The 21,128-nt window shown below is 37.1% G+C and overlaps 1 protein-coding gene across 1 annotated transcript; it reads left to right on the top strand.

Annotated features, from left to right (window-relative positions):
- Positions 1–19,411: 19,411 nt before the first annotated feature.
- On the top strand, positions 19,412–20,929 carry LOC131613663 (uncharacterized). Its single transcript, XM_058885312.1, has 2 exons — positions 19,412–20,556; positions 20,809–20,929. The coding sequence occupies exons 1-2, from the start codon at positions 19,412–19,414 to the stop codon at positions 20,927–20,929; spliced, it is 1,266 nt and encodes a 421-aa protein (XP_058741295.1).
- Positions 20,930–21,128: the final 199 nt, after the last annotated feature.

Raw genomic sequence — 21,128 nt, 5'->3', positions numbered from 1 at the left:
AATTAATTTTTTTCTATTATTTAATTCTGATACTTTCAAATCTATAGTGTGTTGTTGCATACCATTATTTTTTATTCTACTATTTTTGAGTTGATGATCATATTTGTTTTAATAGTTAATAATTGATGATAATAATCAACAATGATCATATTTGTTTTATGGCTTAAATAAGGATTTCGTCCCTGTAAGTTAGCGTGTTTTTGATTTTAGTCCCTGAATCTTTTTTTTTCGGTCCAAGTCATCATATGTTCAATTCGCTTCGGCGTTAGACCCTTCTGTTAGTGAGACGTTAAAAAAAACTTATGTGGCAGACGTTGGTGACTTGGCATACTCCTTAAACATTGTTTTATTATTTTTTGTAACACACGTGGATATAACATTTAATTCTCAAATTATGTAAATAAAAAGTCACTCCACTTTTGGTATTTAGTCCCTGTCAATTAGGGTTTATACTTACTTAGAAAGCTGCTCAATGAAAACTCAGTGAAAGTGGAGGGAGATGATGTATAGAGCACTTCTCTAAGGCATTTCTCCATTGAAAACCTGCCAATCTTGTTTGAGCAACCTCGATTTCATCTTCCAGGTATGATTTTTACAGTGAATATTCATTATGGGGGTAAGTTTTGTAGGGATGGTGCGGTATACTACTTAGGTGAGGATAAAGTGTCAGTAGAGATTGACCCTGATAGATGGAGCTTCTTTGAAGCAACTGGTATTGTGAAAGATCTTTGAAATTTGGAATCAACTGATTATTGGCTATGGTGGTATAAAATTCTATCGTGTAAGCATTCAAGGATGGTTAGTGATGTTGATGCTACTGAGGTCTATGAGGTTGCTGTTCAAACTAGCTGTAGTGTGAATTTATATGTTGAGCACAAGGTGGATGATAATGTGGATGATATTGATGATGCTAATGTTAATGCTGAAACTGATAATGTGGATGAGATTGAAGTTGATAATGTTGATGTTGAAGCTGATATTGAAGCTGCAAATGATGGTGATGATAGTGAAGATAATGAAGATGGTGAAGATAGTGAGATAGTGATTATAAGGATTTTTCATTTGAGGATAGCGAGGATGAAAGGGCCCTTGGCATGGATGATGGATTTGAGGTTGTAGATAAACCAACTAAAAGGGTCAAGAGGGTAGCAAGGAAACATAGGAATACTCCTTCAAAGATTAGAGGCATCAATGTAGGTTCATCGAGTGGGATTAGTATTGGTAATGAAGGTCTTGAAACCAATTATGTAAGTGATGATCTTGGGAGCACTGATCCTGATGCATCAGACCAACAGAAAGGACCTAAATATCCTAGGTTTAAGATGGAGGAGCTAGACAAAGACAACAAGTTTAAAGTTGGTTTGGAGTTTCTATCTCTGCATGAATTTAAGGAGGCTATAGTGCAATGGTCAGTATTAAATGGAAGAGAGATAAAGTTTGTAAAAAACGACAAGGTTAGAGTTAGAGTAGTGTGAAAGGGCAATTGTGGGTTTTTGGCTCTTGTTAGTAAAATGGGGAATAAACACACTTATAGAATGAAGAAATGGTTGGGCCCTCGCACATGTGGTAGGGTTTTAAATAACACCATTGCTAACTCCAAGTGGATTGCAAAGACTGTGGCTGCTAGGATGACTTCTTCTGGTGGAATCAAGCTTCGTGAAATAGTCTCTGATTTAACGCCCCATATTTTCTAATTTAATTTAATCAGAAATTAAATTATTATTTGGAATTGTTTAGTATTTTCGTTGAACTAATTGGAGGAATTATGGAATATTGGTCTTTGGGCCAAGTGTGGTATTTAGTAATGAAGGGGTGTTAAGTTGTTGAGTCCGTTACTAAATTATGTTAGGTTTTCATAAAACAAGGAAATAAGAGGAAATTGAGAAATAGAGGAGGAAAACCTAAGAGGGAGAGAAGAAGAACTCATATACAAAAGTGATTTTCGTATTAATGGTGCAACCCTTGCAAAATGAGTCATAACTTTCTGCTCGTAGCTCCAAATCAGGTAATTATTGAAGATTCGGATTTTACACGAAATTTCCTTCGATTTGTTATAGTAATTCGTGTCATGGAAGTGAAGGATAGAAAAACACTTAGAAAGGGGGGGTTTGAATAAGTGTAGTCTAAAAACTTGAACGATAAAAACAATATGCACAGTTATTTTTATCCTGGTTCGTTGTTAACTAAACTACTCCAGTCCACCCCCACGGAGTGATTTACCTCACCTGAGGATTTAATCCACTAATCGCAACAGATTACAATGGTTTTCCACTTAGCCCACGACTAAGTCTTCTAGAGTATCCTGATCACAACCTAATCACTCTAGGAACAAATGCTTAGACACAAGCTAAGACTTTCTTAGAGTATCCTGACCACCACGTGATCACTCTAAATACAACTGCTTAGACACAAGCTAAGACTTCCTAGAGTATTCTGATCAACACTTGATCACTCTAGTTACTTACAAATTAATGTAATCAATTCTAAGAGTATTACAAATGCTTCTGAAAAGCTATAATCACAACAGTGATATTTCTCTTAAAGTTTAAGCTTAATCTCACTAATATATTACAACAGCAATGTAGTGAGCTTTGATGAAGATGAGGTTTCTGAGCTTTTAATTTAACAGCGTTTCAGCAAGTTAATATTCATAGAATTTGGTTCAGAGTTGTTGTATTCTTGCTTCTCATCAGAACTTCATATTTATAGGCGCTTGAGAAGATGACCGTTGGGTGCATTTAATGCTTTGCTTATTCCGTACAGCATTGCATTTAATGTTTCACGCTTTTGTCAACTACCTCGAGCCTTGTTCACGCTATGTCTACTGACGTTGCCTTTAATAGCTTCCAACGTTCCTTTTGTCAGTCAGCGTAGCCTGCCACTTGTACTTTCTTCTGATCTGATGTTTGTGAATATAATATTTGAATATCATCAGAGTCAAACCGCTTGGTGCATAGCATCTTCTTGTCTTCTGACCTTGAAGTGCTTCTGAGCGTGATACCATGAGAACTTCACTTCTTCTGCTTCTGATCTCAAGTTCTTCTGATGCTTCCATAGACCCATGTTCTGATTCTGCCTTGACCATCTTCTGATGTCTTGCCAGACCATGTTCTGATGTTGCATGCTGAACCTTCTGAGACAAAGCTTCTGAGCGCTGATTTGTGCATACTCTTTATATATTTCCTGAAATGGAAATTGCAATGTATTAGAGTACCACATTATCTCACACAAAATTCATATCCTTGTTATCATCAAAACTAAGAATATTGATCAGAACAAATCTTGTTCTAACAATCTCCCCCTTTTTGATGATGACAAAAACATATATAAATGATATGAATTTGCGATCAGAAAGAGCAGACGGCTAAAGACAAATTACACAGCTATAGCATAAGCATGTGAATATGTCTCCCCCTGAGATTAACAATCTCCCCCTGAGATGAATAATCTCCCCCAGAAATAAATACTCGAAGAACTTTAATAATAAAAGACTTCCCTGATTATTTCGGTAGAGACAATCACATAAGCTTCTGTCTTCTGATAATTCATAGCTTCTGACTTCTGCTTCCATTGGACAGCTTCAGAACTTGAATTTCTTTAGATCCCTAGAACACTCACAGCTTCTGATTCCTGCTTCCATTTAGGACAGCTTCAGAACTTGAATTTCTTTGATCTTCAAAACATTCACAGCTTCTGATTCCTGCTTCCATTTAGGACAGCTTCAGAACTTGAATTTCTTCGATCTTCAGAACATTCATAGCTTCTGATTCATGCTTCCATTTAGGACAGCTTCAGAACTTGAGTTTTCTGGATCTTTAGAACATTCACAGCTTCTGATTTCTGCTTCCCTCGGATAGCTTCAGAGCTTTGAATTTCTTCTTACATCACTTCATGCTAGATTGTATCAGAACATTGTCGAATGTACCAGAGCATCATCAGAGCATCTCTACATCCTGAAATGTTACAGAACAAAACTAAACGACAAAAGTCAGCATGAATGAGTTAGAACATAAAATGTGTATCAGAACACAAAATATGTATCAGAGCCATATAAGCCATATAGAATTTATCAGATCCAATAGACAATGTATCAGAGCAAATAGACAATGATTTGGATCATATTCTATTATCAGAATTTCTGATCATTCTTCCTTCTTGCTTCTGATTCTGAAGCTTCCTAGCACTCAGCTTGCTTCAAGAATCCAAGAGCTTGATTCATTTTGTTGCTTCTAATGTTGATCTTGAATCTTTGATTCCTGCAACAACACAACTTAAAAACATAGAACTTTGCAAGTTCTGTTAGTAAATGTGGAGCCTTTTTACTCGGTAACTGATAATATTAATCAGATCATTTATCATATATTTCTCCCCCTTTTTGTCATATCATCAAAAAACAGAAAAGATTCAGATACAAACAAAAAGAAACACACGGAGGAAAAAGGATGATTTCATTGAAGTTCAAACAACAGGTACAGAAGTACACGAAGAAAAGGAAGACAAGATGCACAAAAACAGATGCAGCAAAAGCAAAAAACAAAAAACAGCATAGACTCAATCTAAGACGGCCCTAGCCTTGACAAGATCTTGGCCAGCATCTTTTGAACCCCATTGTTGTGCTCATTCTGCTTCTCTATGAAAGCTCTAAACTCAGCATTGACTGAGCTTTGCTCATCCTGGTTCTTCTGAAGAACTTCCAGAGTCCTTGCAAGACGGGAAGGTTCATCAGAAGAAGCTTCACAGCTTCTATCCACAGGGATGGCATTCTGATCTGTGGCTTCCATAGTTAGATCATTTACAGGATTTTCCTCAACAGGAATGGTTTTATCAACATGATCTTCTACATCTGCTTCTTGCATAGAAGCATCTCCATAATCTGCAGCTGGAATCTCAGAATCTCCATTCTCAAGTGCCTGAAGAATGGCAGCAAGATTCCTGGGGGCAGAAGGACCTTCAACTTCTGGTGGGTCAACAACTTTTGGAATGACCAAGCTTGGGTCTTCCTTAGAAGGGTTTTCCCTCAGAAAGTCAAAGAGGGTCTTGAAATCTCCAAGAAGAACAGGATAATCAGGAATCCAAATAACAATATCCCTGCATGGATTAGCTTCTAATGCAGCATCCAGCCTTGCTTGTTCCAATTCATCCAAAAAGGGCTTCTCTTCTAAAAGATGTCTTCCTCTGAGACGAACAAACCAAAAGTCTTCATAGCTTCTCAAAATTCCACGAGGCCGTGGGGCAGCTTCTATACAGGCTTCCTGAAGTTCTAAAAACAGAGCATCTGATTCTCTGCGTAAGATCCTCCAGAAGTTCCGCATAGCAACATCATTCAAGCCAAAACTTTCAGCAACTCTGAGAGTATCAAAGATACTTATGAGATTCCTCTTTACTTTTTCAAAAATTTTACCAATAGGGTAGATGGGGTGGGATTTTAATTGGTTTTTTGAAAAGGCAGGGTTGGGGATGAAGTACGGTTGAGGTTCTCTATTCAACCTATAAGAAGATTCTGCTTCAGTATCAGAATCTAACACTACCACTTCAGCTTCAGGACGAGGCTTGGGAGTGTAGTTGCAATCACGGAGCAGTTGTTCATGTGATGCAGAGGTTGGAAGAATAGAGTCACTATGGTTATTTAGAGAGGTAGAAGGAATAGGTTCAAAGGTGGCATGGGGAGGAGGTTGAGAGATGGAGATATTTGTGTGTGGTGGAAAGAGAGTTTGAATTGGTGGTATATCTAGAACATGATCAACAGCAGCTTGGTCAGAAACAAAGTTAGTTAAGGGTGAAGGAGAAGGGATGGAGGCATCTGGAATTGGTGAAAGAGGAGGAGAATTTGGTTTGGTTGTGGGAGAAGATGGAGGTGTAAGAACACGGACAGATACAGGTGATTCTGATGTGGCTTTTTCTGGTTCAGGGGTAGGGGCAACCGCTATTGGTGTAACTTCTGAAAAATCAGCAGGAGCAGAATCAGGTTCAGAAATGCATACACCTTTGGATGCTCTCTGAAAAGCTTCGACCACAGCCTCAGTCCTCTTTTGTTTCTTATTCTTAGGCTCTTCAACAATCTTTGCTTTGCCTTTAGATATCTCTTTCCTTCTAACATTTGCCAGACTTTCTTGTTGATTCACAGCCTCTTGAGCAGCATTTTCTTCATCTGACTCTTGAAGAATCATCTTCCTTTTTCTGGTTTTCTTCTTCTCAACAGCTTCAACAATCTCAGCATTGTTGATTGACTTCTTCTTCTTTTTCTTAGCTTCCTTCCTTTTCTTCTCAAAATCAACAGACACAGCCTTAGCAACCTTTGCAATGACCTCTTCAGAAGGATGATCAAACTTTCTTTTAGTCCTTTCCTCCTTCTTGCGATTTACTATGATTGGAGCACCCTTCTCTTGATCTTTGAGACTTTTATTTTCTTCTTGAGACTTCAGATACCTAGTTCTGACTTCAGGTACCTCACTGTTGAAGAAAGTTTCAAATTCAGCTAGAACTGGTGCTCTTCTGATTCTTGTTCCCGCAAGAGGTTGGGGAGTCTTACTGATAGCCTTAATCACTTTCATCTTCTTTAAGGTGAAGGCATTCAGACAGGCCCCAGTTGTGACAGCAAGGTTCTTGATAGTGCCTTCAGTTTGCAGTTGCTCAACAATCTTGGAATGAACCAGAAGATTGGTGATAATTCTGCCAAACGGAATGGTGGTACAATTTTTCTCTCTGAAGGCATTTCTGGACTCCTTCACGGCCTTCCACATGTGGTTGAAGATAATGTAAATGGCATCAACCTTCTTCTTGGTGGCAATGCAATACAGAATGTATCTCTGCTCATTGTTGATGAAATCAGAGGCATGTGTCCCTTTCCTGTGATAGAAACACCCAAGAAGAATCTTGGTCCAGATTTTGAAGAGATCTCTCAAGTCCTTGACACTTTTTGTTTCATTAACGTCCGGATAGAGAGTAGACAAAACATCTCCCCAGTTTGCCCTTTGATCAATTTCAAAAGCCCCTTCAGGGTTTTTCAGATCAAACATCACTCTTAAGATGTTTTCAGTTACAACCACAAACTTTCCATGGACGAAGGATAATATTGATTTTGGAGCAACCACTGCATGTATCCAGAATTCCTTGACAAGATCCGGGTAGACAGGACCACAGAACTCAGCAAACAACGAAGTCCATCCTTGAAAAATGATATCTTCTTTGAGGTGAAATTCATGTTCTTCAAGATTATCAAAATCAACCATAAGTTCACATAGAACTTCTAGTTTGTCTTTTGGAATGGAGCATGCAACAACAGGAGTGAGTTCCTGATTTACTTCATTTTGAATATGGAGAAGAGTAGATGAATCAACATTTTGTGAAGAAGAGCCAGCCATTTAAGCAGAATGAACAAATGTGATGAACAAGAAAAAAAAACTGGGTTTTCGGTTAGGGTTCAAAAGAGAGTATGCAAGAAGAAAGAGAACAGGGAGCGAAAAAGGATATATGATACGATTTGAAAAGAATATAGAGAGACGGATTTGAAATAGAGAATAAAAAAAATGAACAGTTCCAGAATCAAAAGAAATCAATTTCATTAAATGATGAGAGACGTTAGGTGAGAGAACGTGGTAAATGAAATGATTTAATACAGTTACCTAGGTCGGCGTCTTTTCAACTGCACGCTTTGTACAAACCGTACAAACACGTGTTTACCATCAGATAATAGATGACAGCTGTAAAAATTTGAATAGTCTTTACGCCTGCTGATTTTGATCACTGCTTCTGATTTGATCAACTTTCTCTTCTGGAATCACTTCTTCTGAAGTGTGCTAATGTAAATCTGAATGATCTTCTGATTCATTACTTCTGATATACACAGCTTCTGGAGATTTGCTTCTCGGTTCTGCAGCTTCTGATAGGACAGACTTTATCTGCAAAGCTCTTAAGCTGCTTTGGTTCTTCAGAACCAAGTTTATCATCAAACCAGGTATTGATTGATTCTTCTACAATCAATGTTTCAATATTGTATATTCTGTAGTTTTTAGAGCATTCAGAATAACCAAGAATGAAACACTATTGCTTTAGAATCAAACTTACCAAGATGATCTTTAGTATTCAGAATAAAACATACACATCCAAAAGGATGGAAATATGAAATGTTGGGCTTTCTGTTCTTCCACAATTCATAAGGAGTCTTATTTAGAATAGGTCTTATAGAGATTCTATTCTGAATATAACATGCAGTGTTTATTGCTTCTGCCCAGAAATGCTTAGCCATATTGGTTTCAGTGATCATGGTTCTGGCCATTTCTTGTAGAGTCCTATTCTTTCGCTCTACAACTCCATTTTGCTGTGGAGTTCTGGGGCAAGAGAAATCATGGGCAATACCATTTTCTTTGAAGAACTCCTCAAAGAATCTATTCTCAAATTCGCCACCATGATCACTTCTGACCTTTATGATTTTACACTCTTTCTCAGATTGAATCTGAGTGCAGAATTCAAGGAACACTGAATGAGACTCATCCTTGTGTTTCAAGAACTTTACCCATGTCCAGCGGCTATAATCATCAACGATGACTAATCCATATTTCTTCCCTCTAACAGATGCTGTTTTGACTGGGCCAAACAGATCAATGTGTAAGAGTTCTAACGGCCTTGAGGAAGAAACAACATTCTTAGACTTGAATGCAGGTCTGGAGAACTTGCCCTTCTGACATGCTTCACAAAGAGCATCTGATTTGAATTTCAGATTGGGGAGTCCTCTGACCAGATTTAGTTTGTTAATCTGAGAAATCTTTCTCAAACTAGCATGTCCTAATCTTCTGTGCCAGACCCATTGCTCTTCAGAAACAAACATAAGACAAGTCACCTTCTGATTCTTAAGATCCTGAAGATCTGTCTTATAAATGTTGTTCTTTCTCTTGCCTGTAAATAGGATTGAGCCATCCTTCTGACTTACAGCCTTGCAAGACTTTTGATTGAAGATCATATCATAACCATTGTCACTTAATTGACTTATGGACAATAAGTTATGCGTTAATCCATCTACTAGAAGAACATTAGAAATAGAAGGAGAGTTACCAGACTTTATAGTTCCTGAGCCAATAATTTTGCCCTTCTGATCTCCTCCGAATTTCACTTCTCCAGCAGATTTAAGCACCAGGTCTTGGAACATAGACCTTCTTCCTGTCATGTGTCGCGAGCACCCAGAGTCCAGGTACCATGACATTTTGCTTCCTGTCCTCTTTGCCGCCAAGGATATCTGCAACAGAAATTATCTTCTCCTTAGGTACCCACAATTTCTTGGGTCCTTTCTTGTTAGTTCTCCTCAAGTTCTGATTGAACTTGGGTTTAGCAAAATATTTAACAGGAGGAACAACATGATATTCTTTAGGTTTGTCAGCATGATATTTCTTAGGATGTGTCACATGCTTCTTGGTGTGAACAGTGTTAAACTTCTGTGCATGTGAAGTGAGCCTAATATCATGTGCATGGCCATATTTGAACTGATCATACAATGGCTTGTATGTGATCTTCAGATCATCAATAGGTTCAAATTTATGTGAGGTATCACCCTCATAGCCAAAACCAAACCTTCTGTTTCCAGAAACACCATATATCATAGAAGCAAGATGACTTCTGCCAATACTTCTAGATAATAACTTTCTGAAGCTCGAGTCATATTCTTTCAGAATATGATTCATGCTAGGAATGGATTTTTCTGTTTTAGAAGGAGATCCACTATCTTTGGATAGATTTAAAACTTTTTCCTTCAGTTCAGAATTTTCCAATTCCAGCTTCTTAGTTTCAAATTCAAACTGCTTTTTCAGCTTTTTGTATTTGATACTAAGATGAGCCTTGAGTTCCAGAAGTTCTGTTAAGCTAGAAAATAACTCTTCTCTAGATAGTTTAGAAAATACCTCTTCAGAATCTGATTCTGATGTAGATTCTGATCCATCATCTTCTGTAGCCATCAGCGCGAAGTTGGCCTGCTCTCCTTCAGAGTCTGATTCTGATTCTGATTCAGAATCATCCCATGTTGCCATAAGACCTTTCTTCTTATGAAACTTCTTCTTGGGATTCTCCTTCTGAAGTTTTGGACACTCGTTCTTGTAATGTCCAGGCTCATTGCACTCATAGCAGACAGCCTTCTTCTTGTCAGATCTTCTGTCACCAGAAGATTCTCCATGTTCAAATCTCTTTGAACTTCTGAAGCCTCTGAACTTCCTTTGCTTGCTCTTCCAGAGTTGGTTCACCCTTCTGGAGATCATGGACAGTTCATCTTCTTCTTTAGATTCTGATTCTTCAGGATCTTCTTCTCTAGCCTGAAAAGCGTTAGTGCATTTTTTAACATTAGATTTTAAAGCAATTGACTTACCTTTCTTTTGAGGTTCATTAGCGTCAAGTTCAATCTCATGACTCCTCAGGGCACTGATCAGCTCTTCCAAAGAAACTTCATTCAGATTCTTCGCAATCTTGAATGCAGTCACCATTGGGCCCCATCTTCTGGGCAAACTTCTGATGATCTTCTTTACATGATCAGCCTTGGTGTAGCCTTTGTCGAGAACTCTCAATCCAGCAGTCAGAGTTTGAAATCTTGAAAACATCTTTTCAATGTCTTCATCATCCTCCATCTTGAAGGCTTCATACTTCTGGATTAGTGCAAGAGCTTTGGTCTCCTTGACTTGAGCATTTCCTTCATGAGTCATCTTCAAGGACTCATATATGTCATGGGCCGTTTCCCTGTTAGATATCTTCTCATACTCAGCATGAGAGATAGCATTCAGCAAAACAGTCCTGCATTTGTGATGATTCTTGAAATCTTTCTTTTGATCATCATTCATTTCGCTTCTCGTGAGCCTTACACCAGTAGCTTTAACAGGATGTTTGTAACCATCCAACAGAAGATCCCATAGATCAGCATCTAGACCAAGAAAGTAACTTTCCAGTTTATCTTTCCAGTATTCAAAGTTTTCACCATCAAATACTGGTGGTCTAGTATAACCATTGTTACCATTGTATTGCTCAGCAGAGCCAGATGTAGATGCAGCTGGATTTGTTGGAACTTCACCAGCCATCTTTTACTGAAGCGTTTTTCTCTTCGTGAATCTTTTCTAAACACGGTTAAGTGCTTGCACCTTAGAACCGGCGCTCTGATGCCAATTGAAGGATAGAAAAACACTTAGAAAGGGGGTGTTTGAATAAGTGTATTCTAAAAACTTGAACGATAAAAACAATATGCACAGTTATTTTTATCCTGGTTCGTTGTTAACTAAACTACTCCAGTCCACCCCCACGGAGTGATTTACCTCACCTGAGGATTTAATCCACTAATCGCAACAGATTACAATGGTTTTCCACTTAGCCCACGACTAAGTCTTCTAGAGTATCCTGATCACAACTTGATCACTCTAGGAACAAATGCTTAGACACAAGCTAAGACTTTCTTAGAGTATCCTGACCACCACGTGATCACTCTAAATACAACTGCTTAGACACAAGCTAAGACTTCCTAGAGTATTCTGATCAACACTTGATCACTCTAGTTACTTACAAATTAATGTAATCAATTCTAAGAGTATTACAAATGCTTCTGAAAAGCTATAATCACAACAGTGATATTTCTCTTAAAGTTTAAGCTTAATCTCACTAATATATTACAACAGCAATGTAGTGAGATTTGATGAAGATGAAGTTTCTGAGCTTTTAATTTAACAGCGTTTCAGCAAGTTAATATTCACAGAATTTGGTTCAGAGTTGTTGTATTCTTGCTTCTCATCAGAACTTCATATTTATAGGCGCTTGAGAAGATGACCGTTGGGTGCATTTAATGCTTTGCGTATTCCGTACAGCATTGCATTTAATGTTTCACGCTTTTGTCAACTACCTCGAGCCTTGTTCACGCTGTGTCTACTGACGTTGCCTTTAATAGCTTCCAACGTTCCTTTTGTCAGTCAGCGTAGCCTGCCACTTGTACTTTCTTCTGATCTGATGTTTGTGAATATAATATTTGAATATCATCAGAGTCAAACCGCTTGGTGCATAGCATCTTCTTGTCTTCTGACCTTGAAGTGCTTCTGAGCGTGATACCATGAGAACTTCAGTGCTTCTGCTTCTGATCTCAAGTTCTTCTGATGCTTCCATAGACCCATGTTCTGATTCTACCTTGACCATCTTCTGATGTCTTGCCAGACCATGTTCTGATGTTGCATGCTGAACCTTCTGAGACAAAGCTTCTGAGCGCTGATTTATGCATACTCTTTATATATTTCCTGAAATGGAAATTGTAATGTATTAGAGTACCACATTATCTCACACAAAATTCATATCCTTGTTATCATCAAAACTAAGAATATTGATCAGAACAAATCTTGTTCTAACAGGAAGTTCTTGATGAGGGAGATAAGCGAGTTTGAAGATTGGAGATTCTTGCTGAATTTGGAGAAAAAAGGCTTACCAGTTTGATGGAGAAGGAGGGGAAAGTCCAGATTCTTTGCTAAGGTAAGGGGGGACTCTTTCGATTAACCTCTATTATCGGGTTGTAGATGATAGGATTAAGATTTGTATGGTATTGACTCAATAGAGAAGTATGTTCTAGGTTGGAGTTTTGACATTTAGGTTCAAATTGATAAATTATGCGTAAATGCATGTTTGTGATGTTTGATTATGTTTGCATGTGTTGTTGAGGCATGAAATAACATGTATTAACTGTGAATTGATTCTGTTTTTCGTGCATAGTCTAAATGACTCGATTTAGTTTGTGTTGGAACGAAAATAAGTTGCTGTCAAAAGTGCTTTTTCTGTTGCAGGCTGATGTAACTGGTTACGGTCGGGCTTGAAACCGGTTTCAATTGTGAAAAATGGGGTTTTTGGGCTGGTTACGAGTTCGTAACCGGTTACGGTTTTGTTCGTAACCGGTTACGGTCACGTAGAAATAATTACGAATAGAGTTACGTTAAGCGTAACCGGTCACGGTATCCTTGTAACCGGTTACACTGAAGCTGTTTTTGAAAGAATTGTTTTACGTAACCCGTTACGCTTTTTCTGTAACCCGTTACGCTGAAGCCTTTTTAAAAAATAAATTATTTTTATCAGGCGTAACCCGTTACGCTATTTTCGTAACCCGTTACGCTGCAGCTTTTATGAAAAATATTTATTTTCAAAAATTCGTATCTTTTGAACCGTAAGTCCGTTTTGGGTGCCGTTTTGGGCGTCGAGTCAATAATTTGATTCCGTATCTAATAAAATAGATTAAAGAGCACTAGCTTGATTTTATTTTAAAAACCCGGTATTTTTGGTGGTGAATTATACTTGTATGCATAAGTGATAAATGCATTTATGCGGTGGTATGCGGCAATGTATTTGCTATGTTGATGTTGTGTTTGGTGTGATGAAAGTATTACATGATTGTTGAATGATGTTAAAATATGAATTCACTATTTGGTGTTATGTCGGTGAGTTGGTTTTGATGATGTTGTTCATCTTAACCAGTATTACTGTGGTGATAATATATTGAGGTGCTGAGAATATATTATGTTGTGATTAATATCATTTGGTTGTGAATTGATTATTCCATGTGTGTTGTTAACGACGATTATGAATTTATTTGGGTTGATGTTGATGGTTAGCATACCGTAGATGATGCATGCATTCATAATCATTATGTTGGCTGATCCTTGACGATGGAGGATCAGTGGTAGCTAATTCCCATTGTGTGGAATTAGTGAGTGGTGTAGCCGTATCCTTGACAATGGTGGATCGGTGAGATGGGTTCATCCCGTGATTGGTACCACATGCATATAGTTGCATTACATTAGGTGTATGAATGATTATAACATGAATGGAAGGTTGTCCAATGTTATAATATTGTGTGTTTGAATTACTGCTGCATGGCGTCGGTGTTGCAATTTCAAAAAACGATTGGAAAATTCATATCTTGAGTTCCGAGTGTCGGATTCTACCTTATGGGAGAGTTATAAATACAGTAGAGTGATCCTATGAGGAGAGATTCTGAAATCGGTTAAGGAAACGTGAAACTTGTTGAATAGGAATGCCTACAACCGCGATTGTTTAAAACGAAGTTGAGTAGAACATGTTGTTGATGAAAAAGTTGATGAGATGTTCGATAATAAAGATTATTTGAGTGCCGATGGATTTTAGCGAGGAGTGAATTAGTAGTAAAGGTGAAATAAACTTTAGAAGCGGTATCTAAATGGGAAGCTCCGAAGTCAACGCCAGAGATTCGTAGTTTTCTCGGTCTTGCAGGTTATTTGTATGGTTCAAGATTCGAAGTGTTTAGAGATAATAAGAGTCACAAGTACCTCCTTGATTAGAAAGGCCTTAATATGAGACAACGGAGATGGTAAGAATTTTTAAGGATTATGATTTTGGTTTGAACTACCATCCTGGAAAGGAAAATGTTGTGCTAATGCGTTGAGTAGGAAGTCTTTAAATATGTCGGTGCTAATGGTGAAGGAGTTGGATTTAATCGGACAATTTAGAGACTTGAGTTGTTATGTGAAGGCACTCCTAATAGTGTTAGATTGGGTATGCTAAAGTTGGCTAGTGGTATTCTTGACAAGATTAGAGAAGGTCAGAAAGCTGATGTCGAGTTGATCGATAAGTTGACTTTGAATTACCAAGATAAAAACGGTGAGTTCAGAATCGACAAGAATGGTATAATGAGGTTTGGTGATTGGGTTTATGTTCTTGATGTTTTGAGCTTCGAAAGAATATTCTAGAAAAAGGAAATTATTATGTAGTAACGACATTTTATGCTTAAATATGGTTGTCGGCTATCTATTGACAAATTGAGGACTTGATCACCCTTAATCTCTTGTTGATAGTAGACGGAATCATATAGATAGGATGAGATTGTTTGTTACCTTAATGGTATAAGATGTGATGAATACTAAGCCGTGAGAATAATCACTCACCATGTTGTGTGAACTTATGAAGAAGTGAATATGAAAGAGTGCAACATATTGGACGATGACTTAAGACGGGCAATCGGAGTCGCACATCGAAAGTGTGATATGGAGTGGTGTTATGAGTACTACTCGTAGGCAGTGATGAATTAATATGTCGGGAGCCTACGTAAAGAACATGTATAGATCTATATGTTGGATTTAGGATCTAGTGAATGTAAGGATGTTGTACAGGAGAATTAGAACTCTTTTGAATGATTGCCGAGATGACGAGCATGTTATTATGGTTGTACGTGGTTGACGAGTATGTATTCGGTGAAGCTAAGACGATGAGTTGATACTATATAATGCTAGAATAATTTTGTGTTGTTGTAAGGTGTTATTGTAGATTTCCATATATAATGAGGAATTATAATCTATGAAGGACGAAGTTGATTTAATTCTTAGAGAAGAATGGGACTAAGTTTGAGCTATTTTGTAAGCAATGGTATATTGAGGCAGATGAGTGTGATTATAACTACTTGTGTGTACTCGTTCCGATGGTTGGAATATTTTAATAGATGTAGTAACTCAGGAATTTATTTTGAGTGCGTGTAAGTATTGCTAAGTGGTAAATTAGTGCCATGTAGCAGTAATTTTTGTAATTTTTAAAAATAATTTTTATAAATCTATTTTAAAAATATTAAGAGTGAAGACCCATTTTGGTCCTTCGCAAATATCACACGAGTCAAATTAGTCCCTCACAAAAAAATTGACCCAAGTTAATCCCTTACAAAATTTAACCGGATCATATTAGTCCTTCTGCTAATATTTTTCCCAAATCGTTTTTTTCCTACTTCTAAACCAGTTCTTTTCATACTTTTAAATTGTGACTAGACTGACACGTTGAATTTTTTATTTTTTAAATACTAAATTAATTTTTATTTATAATTTCATTTTTAAATAGTTATCAATGAATAATATCAAAAAAGCCAAAATTATTTCTTAAAAGTAATTTTTAAACAAGTAATTTCCATGATTTCTACTAATACTAATAGATTCTACACATAAATTTTTACCTACGAGGTCTCGAATCCAAGTCCCTTCAAGTTAAATAATTTTTACTTATACAACCAGACAAATCAATTTCTATCGTTATAAAAGTGACTATCATTTACAATTAGAAAAATCAATTTCTATTGCTAGTAAAGTGACTATTATTTACAACAAGACAAATCAATTTCTATTGTTAGTAAAGTAACTATCATTTACAACTAGATAAATCAATTTCTATTGTTAATAAAGTGATTATCATTTACAACTAGACAAATCAATTTTTACAGTTAGTAAAGTGAATATCAATAATAACTAGACAAATCAATTTCTATTGTTAGTAAAGTGACTATCATTTACAAATAGACAAATCAATTTCCATTGTATTAAATTGACTGTCATTTAATCTGAAGACACTTAAGTTCGAGACCATATTATTTTTTATTTTAAATTTAGAATTGTTTAAGATTAACTGCATTGGCCTGAGTTCAACTCCTTATAAGAAAATTTTTTGGCTTTTTTATATTATTAATTTATAATTGTTTAAAAATGAAATTAAAAATAAAAATCAATTTAGTATTTAAAAAATGAAAAATAAATAAAATCCAACGTGGCAGTCTAGACACGATTTAAAACTAGAAAAAAACTGGTTTGAAAAAAATATTAACAAAAGGACTTATATGATCCGATTAAATTTTATAAGGGATTAAATTGAGTTTATTTTATTGTGAAGGACTAATTTGACTCGTATAATATTTGTGAGGGACCAAAATGGGTCTTCACTCAAATATTAAAGTCTTTTTAAATTTATTTCTTATAAATTAAAGAATTAACTTTGATATAATATAAATATATATTATTGAAGTTTAAAATATAGTTAAAATCTTGTAATTTAAAAAAAAATTAATAATTTTTATGAAATTTTTTAAGTAGTTTCAAATTTAAATAAATTTCTAAATTTTTAAGTTAAAAAAATTTATCATACTATAAAAATCATTTTATTTATAAATCCATTTTTATTTAAACCATTTTTTATTTAAATTCATTTATAAAAATATATAATACTATATAAATCATTTTAAAAATCTGAAATAAATAATTTATTTACAATATTTAGTTATATACTGAGGATATTAAATTACAATATAGTCCCTTCACATTCTTTTTACTATTATATATTATATATGACGAATATAAATCATTGAATGTTCATGCAACCCCTTCAAAATGGGTAGTGTTTGGGTATGTTATGTATATATTGGATTTCAACTGTTATAAATAAAAATATATATAACTTTATAATTGAAGATAGAGAGGAAGTGTTAGGGATTCTTGACAAACTTAGAGAGATAATGTTTTTCAAAAATTTTAGAGGTGTCTAAGGAGATTCAGAAACATTTTTAAACAACTTAAACTTGTGTGATTCATATGTTGTGATACAAGTGTGAGTTGGAAGTCTCATATTGCTTAGAAAAGTGGAGGTTAAACACTTTAACAGTGAGAGGATCCATACACATATTACCTTAAGATTTTTGGTGAATATGTGATGTTTCTCTCTATTGTATGTCGCTCTTGACCTAATGTGGATGCTCCTCATGACGACCCCTTAATAGTATCAAAATAAATGGTTCAACTAAGGGATTGACTCCTTGTATCGAAAGTCTTCTTGTCATGGTTGTGGTCAGGTGGCGTGTCCCGTTGTACTACCCGCAACTGTGGTACAAGTGTATGTAGATGAAAGAGCTTCCGCTTGAGGGGAACCATAGTGGATGGAATCTCACTTCAGGGGGATATTGTTGTGATACAAGTGTGAGTTGGAAGTCTCATATTACTTAGAAAAGTAGAGGTTGGAAACTTAAGTGAGACGATCCATACATTTATCACCTTAAAATTTTGGATGAATATGTGGTGTCTCTCTCACTTGTGTGTTGCTCTTGACCCAATGTGGATGCTCCTCGTGATGACCCTGTTAGCCTAAAAAAATCCAAAGAGATGGAAGGACACGTGTCCTCAGTTGGGGACCCTTCCATTTAAGAAGAGAATCCCACAAGCAAGAGTTGGAGTAAAAGGTCGAAGTTGAAGAATGTCGAAGACATCTAAGGTCGAAGCAAAGGGCGAAGGTCGAAGATGAGAGTTTCATACTTAAGAAATTATTAGACAGGACCTTCGATAAGAAAGGACGTGTCAAGGCTAGAAACGGTTACTAAAGGGAGCCAAGCGGGAAGTTCCAAGATTTGAAATGTTAGTGGGTGGTTATTGAGCCAGATCGTGTATCAAAGGCGCCAAATGCAGGAAAGGATCCCATGAGGCAGTTGTTTTCAGTTTAAATCTTAGCCGTAGATCATGATAGGCAGTTATCTTTTGTAAATCCTATAAATAGGTCACAATAATGTAGAAAAAAGGTGTTCACTATTACAATCAAACTACTTGTTGATACTCTGCCCAATTTCCGCCTTAAGGAAAAAAGAGTTGCTAAGAGTCTTGATGTATGTGAATCACCATCTTTATTTTCAATGCAAACCATTTACTTTTTAATTGCATGTTTCGAAGCTTTCATTTGTGTTATGTTCTTTAATCAGCATTTACTTTGTATCTTTATTTTTATTTCTACCAAAGAGTCTGAGACCGATTGTTACGCCTAAAAACAACCCCTGAAGCGACGCTGTCTGGTGGTCACGAGTTACCCCAGTAGGTCAAAGCCAGAACATTCACACTTTGCCAAATCCTTTAGGTCTAGGTTTGGTTCCGTCGGTCACGGGTCATCTGTCGGTCAGATCTAACATTCAGTGTGGAAAACCATTGTATTTGTTTCTAGCCTTAGAAAACTGTTTCTTAGGCAAACACTCTCGACAGAACAGGTACAATCCCAAAACTTTATCACGTTGTCCTAAGATCAACTGGTCGATCTTGCAAGTAACCCTTAGTTTTAAGGCTTTGGGAAGACCAGCGGTTGTTTACCAATTTCCAAAGTAAACAAAATGGCACACCTGGTGGGATGAATGTGCTAAGTTTTTTTCGTTGAGTGTATGAAACTGAGAAGTGGAAAATACACCAAAAAAGATAACAAATTTGTTTCAAGGCACAAACGCGAAATGTCTAATCCTCCTAGCCCAAACAAGGTGGATGAAGTTCCCCCATGGTCTTTAGAGTCATCGAATGCTATCCTTACCCAAGTCGAACCTTATCCTCCATTGTCAAATGTAGCATCGACAGCAGTGGTAGCTGATATGTCTGTGCCCCCACCCAGGGGTACTGGATCGAGAATGACAACAAACATACGATTCAGGCCAAATTTGCCTCGTTTTGGTACTGCAGACCCTCTTTATGGAAAGTCGTATTCCTTAATTCCAGGGGGTCAATAAACGTCGAACGCGGTGTTAACTGCAGGAAATACTCAAAGTGTAAGTTCGGTTGTACAATGGTTCGCACCTAACACAGGAAATAGAACAAATCAAAACAGAGCGATGCCTTTGTTAAATACGTCTATGGCGGTGCTTCGACAACAGATGGATGACAGCAACCATGATTTTGTCAACATGTTAACTAATCAAATGGGCACTGTTTTCAATCCCATAATGCAGGAGTCCGCTGAGTCGAATAGGCAAGTTGTTGATCAATTGGCGCGCCTATGTAATTTCTTGGGGGAACCTCGAACACTTGGTCGACAGACTCCGCGAGCAAACAGGCACGAATACATACCTGTTCGAATGGGGGTGGACCAGGATGAGAACGAAACCATTCAACAATGTCAAATTCCCAGACTGCGTCCAAATCAAGATGGAACACGGGAAAGACACCAGCAAGTAGTGATGGTAGGTCGACAACAAGACGCTGATCAGCTTGTCGAACAATATCAACAGGAGGAGGCAGCAATAGAAAATAATCTGACTACGATTATTGAAAGAATTATGGCCAGAAATGGAATAAATACTCCACTACAAAGGCCAACATACTTGTCTCCGTTGGCTGAGTATATTGTACAGACAGAAAACCCCAGAGGCTGGAAAATACCCATGTATACTAAGTTCGGAGGAGAAACAGGAAAATCGACAATCGAGCACATCGCCAAATATCTGACTGAATCAGGTGACATGGCGAACAATGAGAGTCTCAGGGTGAAACATTTTCCCTCATCCCTCACTAAGGCGGCATTTACATGGTTCACCACGTTGCCTCCAAATTCTGTTGACTCATGGCCTAAATTGGAAAAACTTTTCCATGAGCAGTTTTATGAGGGGCATTCGAAAATTAGTCAGGTTGAATTGTCGAGCATCAAAAGGAGGTTTGCAGAGACCATTGATGACTACCTGAATAGGTTTAGGTCATTTAAAGCGAAATGTTTCATGCAGGTACCTGAACATGAACTGGTTCAGATGGCTGCAGGAGGTCTAGACTATTCCATTAGGAAGAAAATTGACCCAACTTTTGTTAAAAGTATGTCGCAGTTGGCTGATAGGGTTCGACATCTCGAACGCCTACGACTAGAAAAAGTCAGGCATACTAAGGCCAAGGCTAAGAAAGAAAAAGTAGCCTATGTCGATTACGATGACACATACCCCATATATGAGGCTGACTACATATCACCGACAGAGGCAGAGATTGATCTGGCTGAGATGAAACCAGGGCCAACGTAAGAATGTAAATCACTATTTCCATCAAAAGGAAAGAATGTCTCTGTCGACAACAATTCGAAGTTTCCTGCAAAAACTTATACTTTTGATATTAGTAAATGTAAGTAGATTTTCGATGTATTAGTTAAAGATGGTCAAATTTTATTACCCCCAAATGCTAAGTTTCCACCATTAGAACAGCGACAAAAGAGAGTTTTTTGAAAATATCATAATTATCTTAGGCATTCAACCTCTTAATGTTTTCTTTTCAGGGATCTGGTCAAGAAATTGCTACAGGAAGATCGACTGAAATTCACTGCTAGAAAGATGAAAATTGACGTCGATCCTCTTGTGCAAGAAGAGGCTTTGGTGGAGCTGTCTGAACTGCCATAAGATATGCTGGAAGAAAGCATTGGCGAAAGTCCTCAGGTTCGACTTGCTTACGTGTATCCCAGGCCTGACGAAGATCTGCTGGATTTCCTGTTTCGATGCAAGAGAAAAGATAACCAAGTGGGATTATGTCATAGGTGAAGGGCTTTAACTGACAGGGTTGCTGCGGAAAATTTCGAAAGGTTACAGCTGGAGCGAGGTA

This window comes from Vicia villosa, linkage group LG6 (assembly GCF_029867415.1).
Source record: "Vicia villosa cultivar HV-30 ecotype Madison, WI linkage group LG6, Vvil1.0, whole genome shotgun sequence".
Lineage (NCBI taxonomy): Eukaryota > Viridiplantae > Streptophyta > Magnoliopsida > Fabales > Fabaceae > Vicia > Vicia villosa.
The sequence above is the reverse complement of the archived record's forward strand: the minus strand, read 5'-3'. Positions and strand labels throughout refer to the sequence as shown.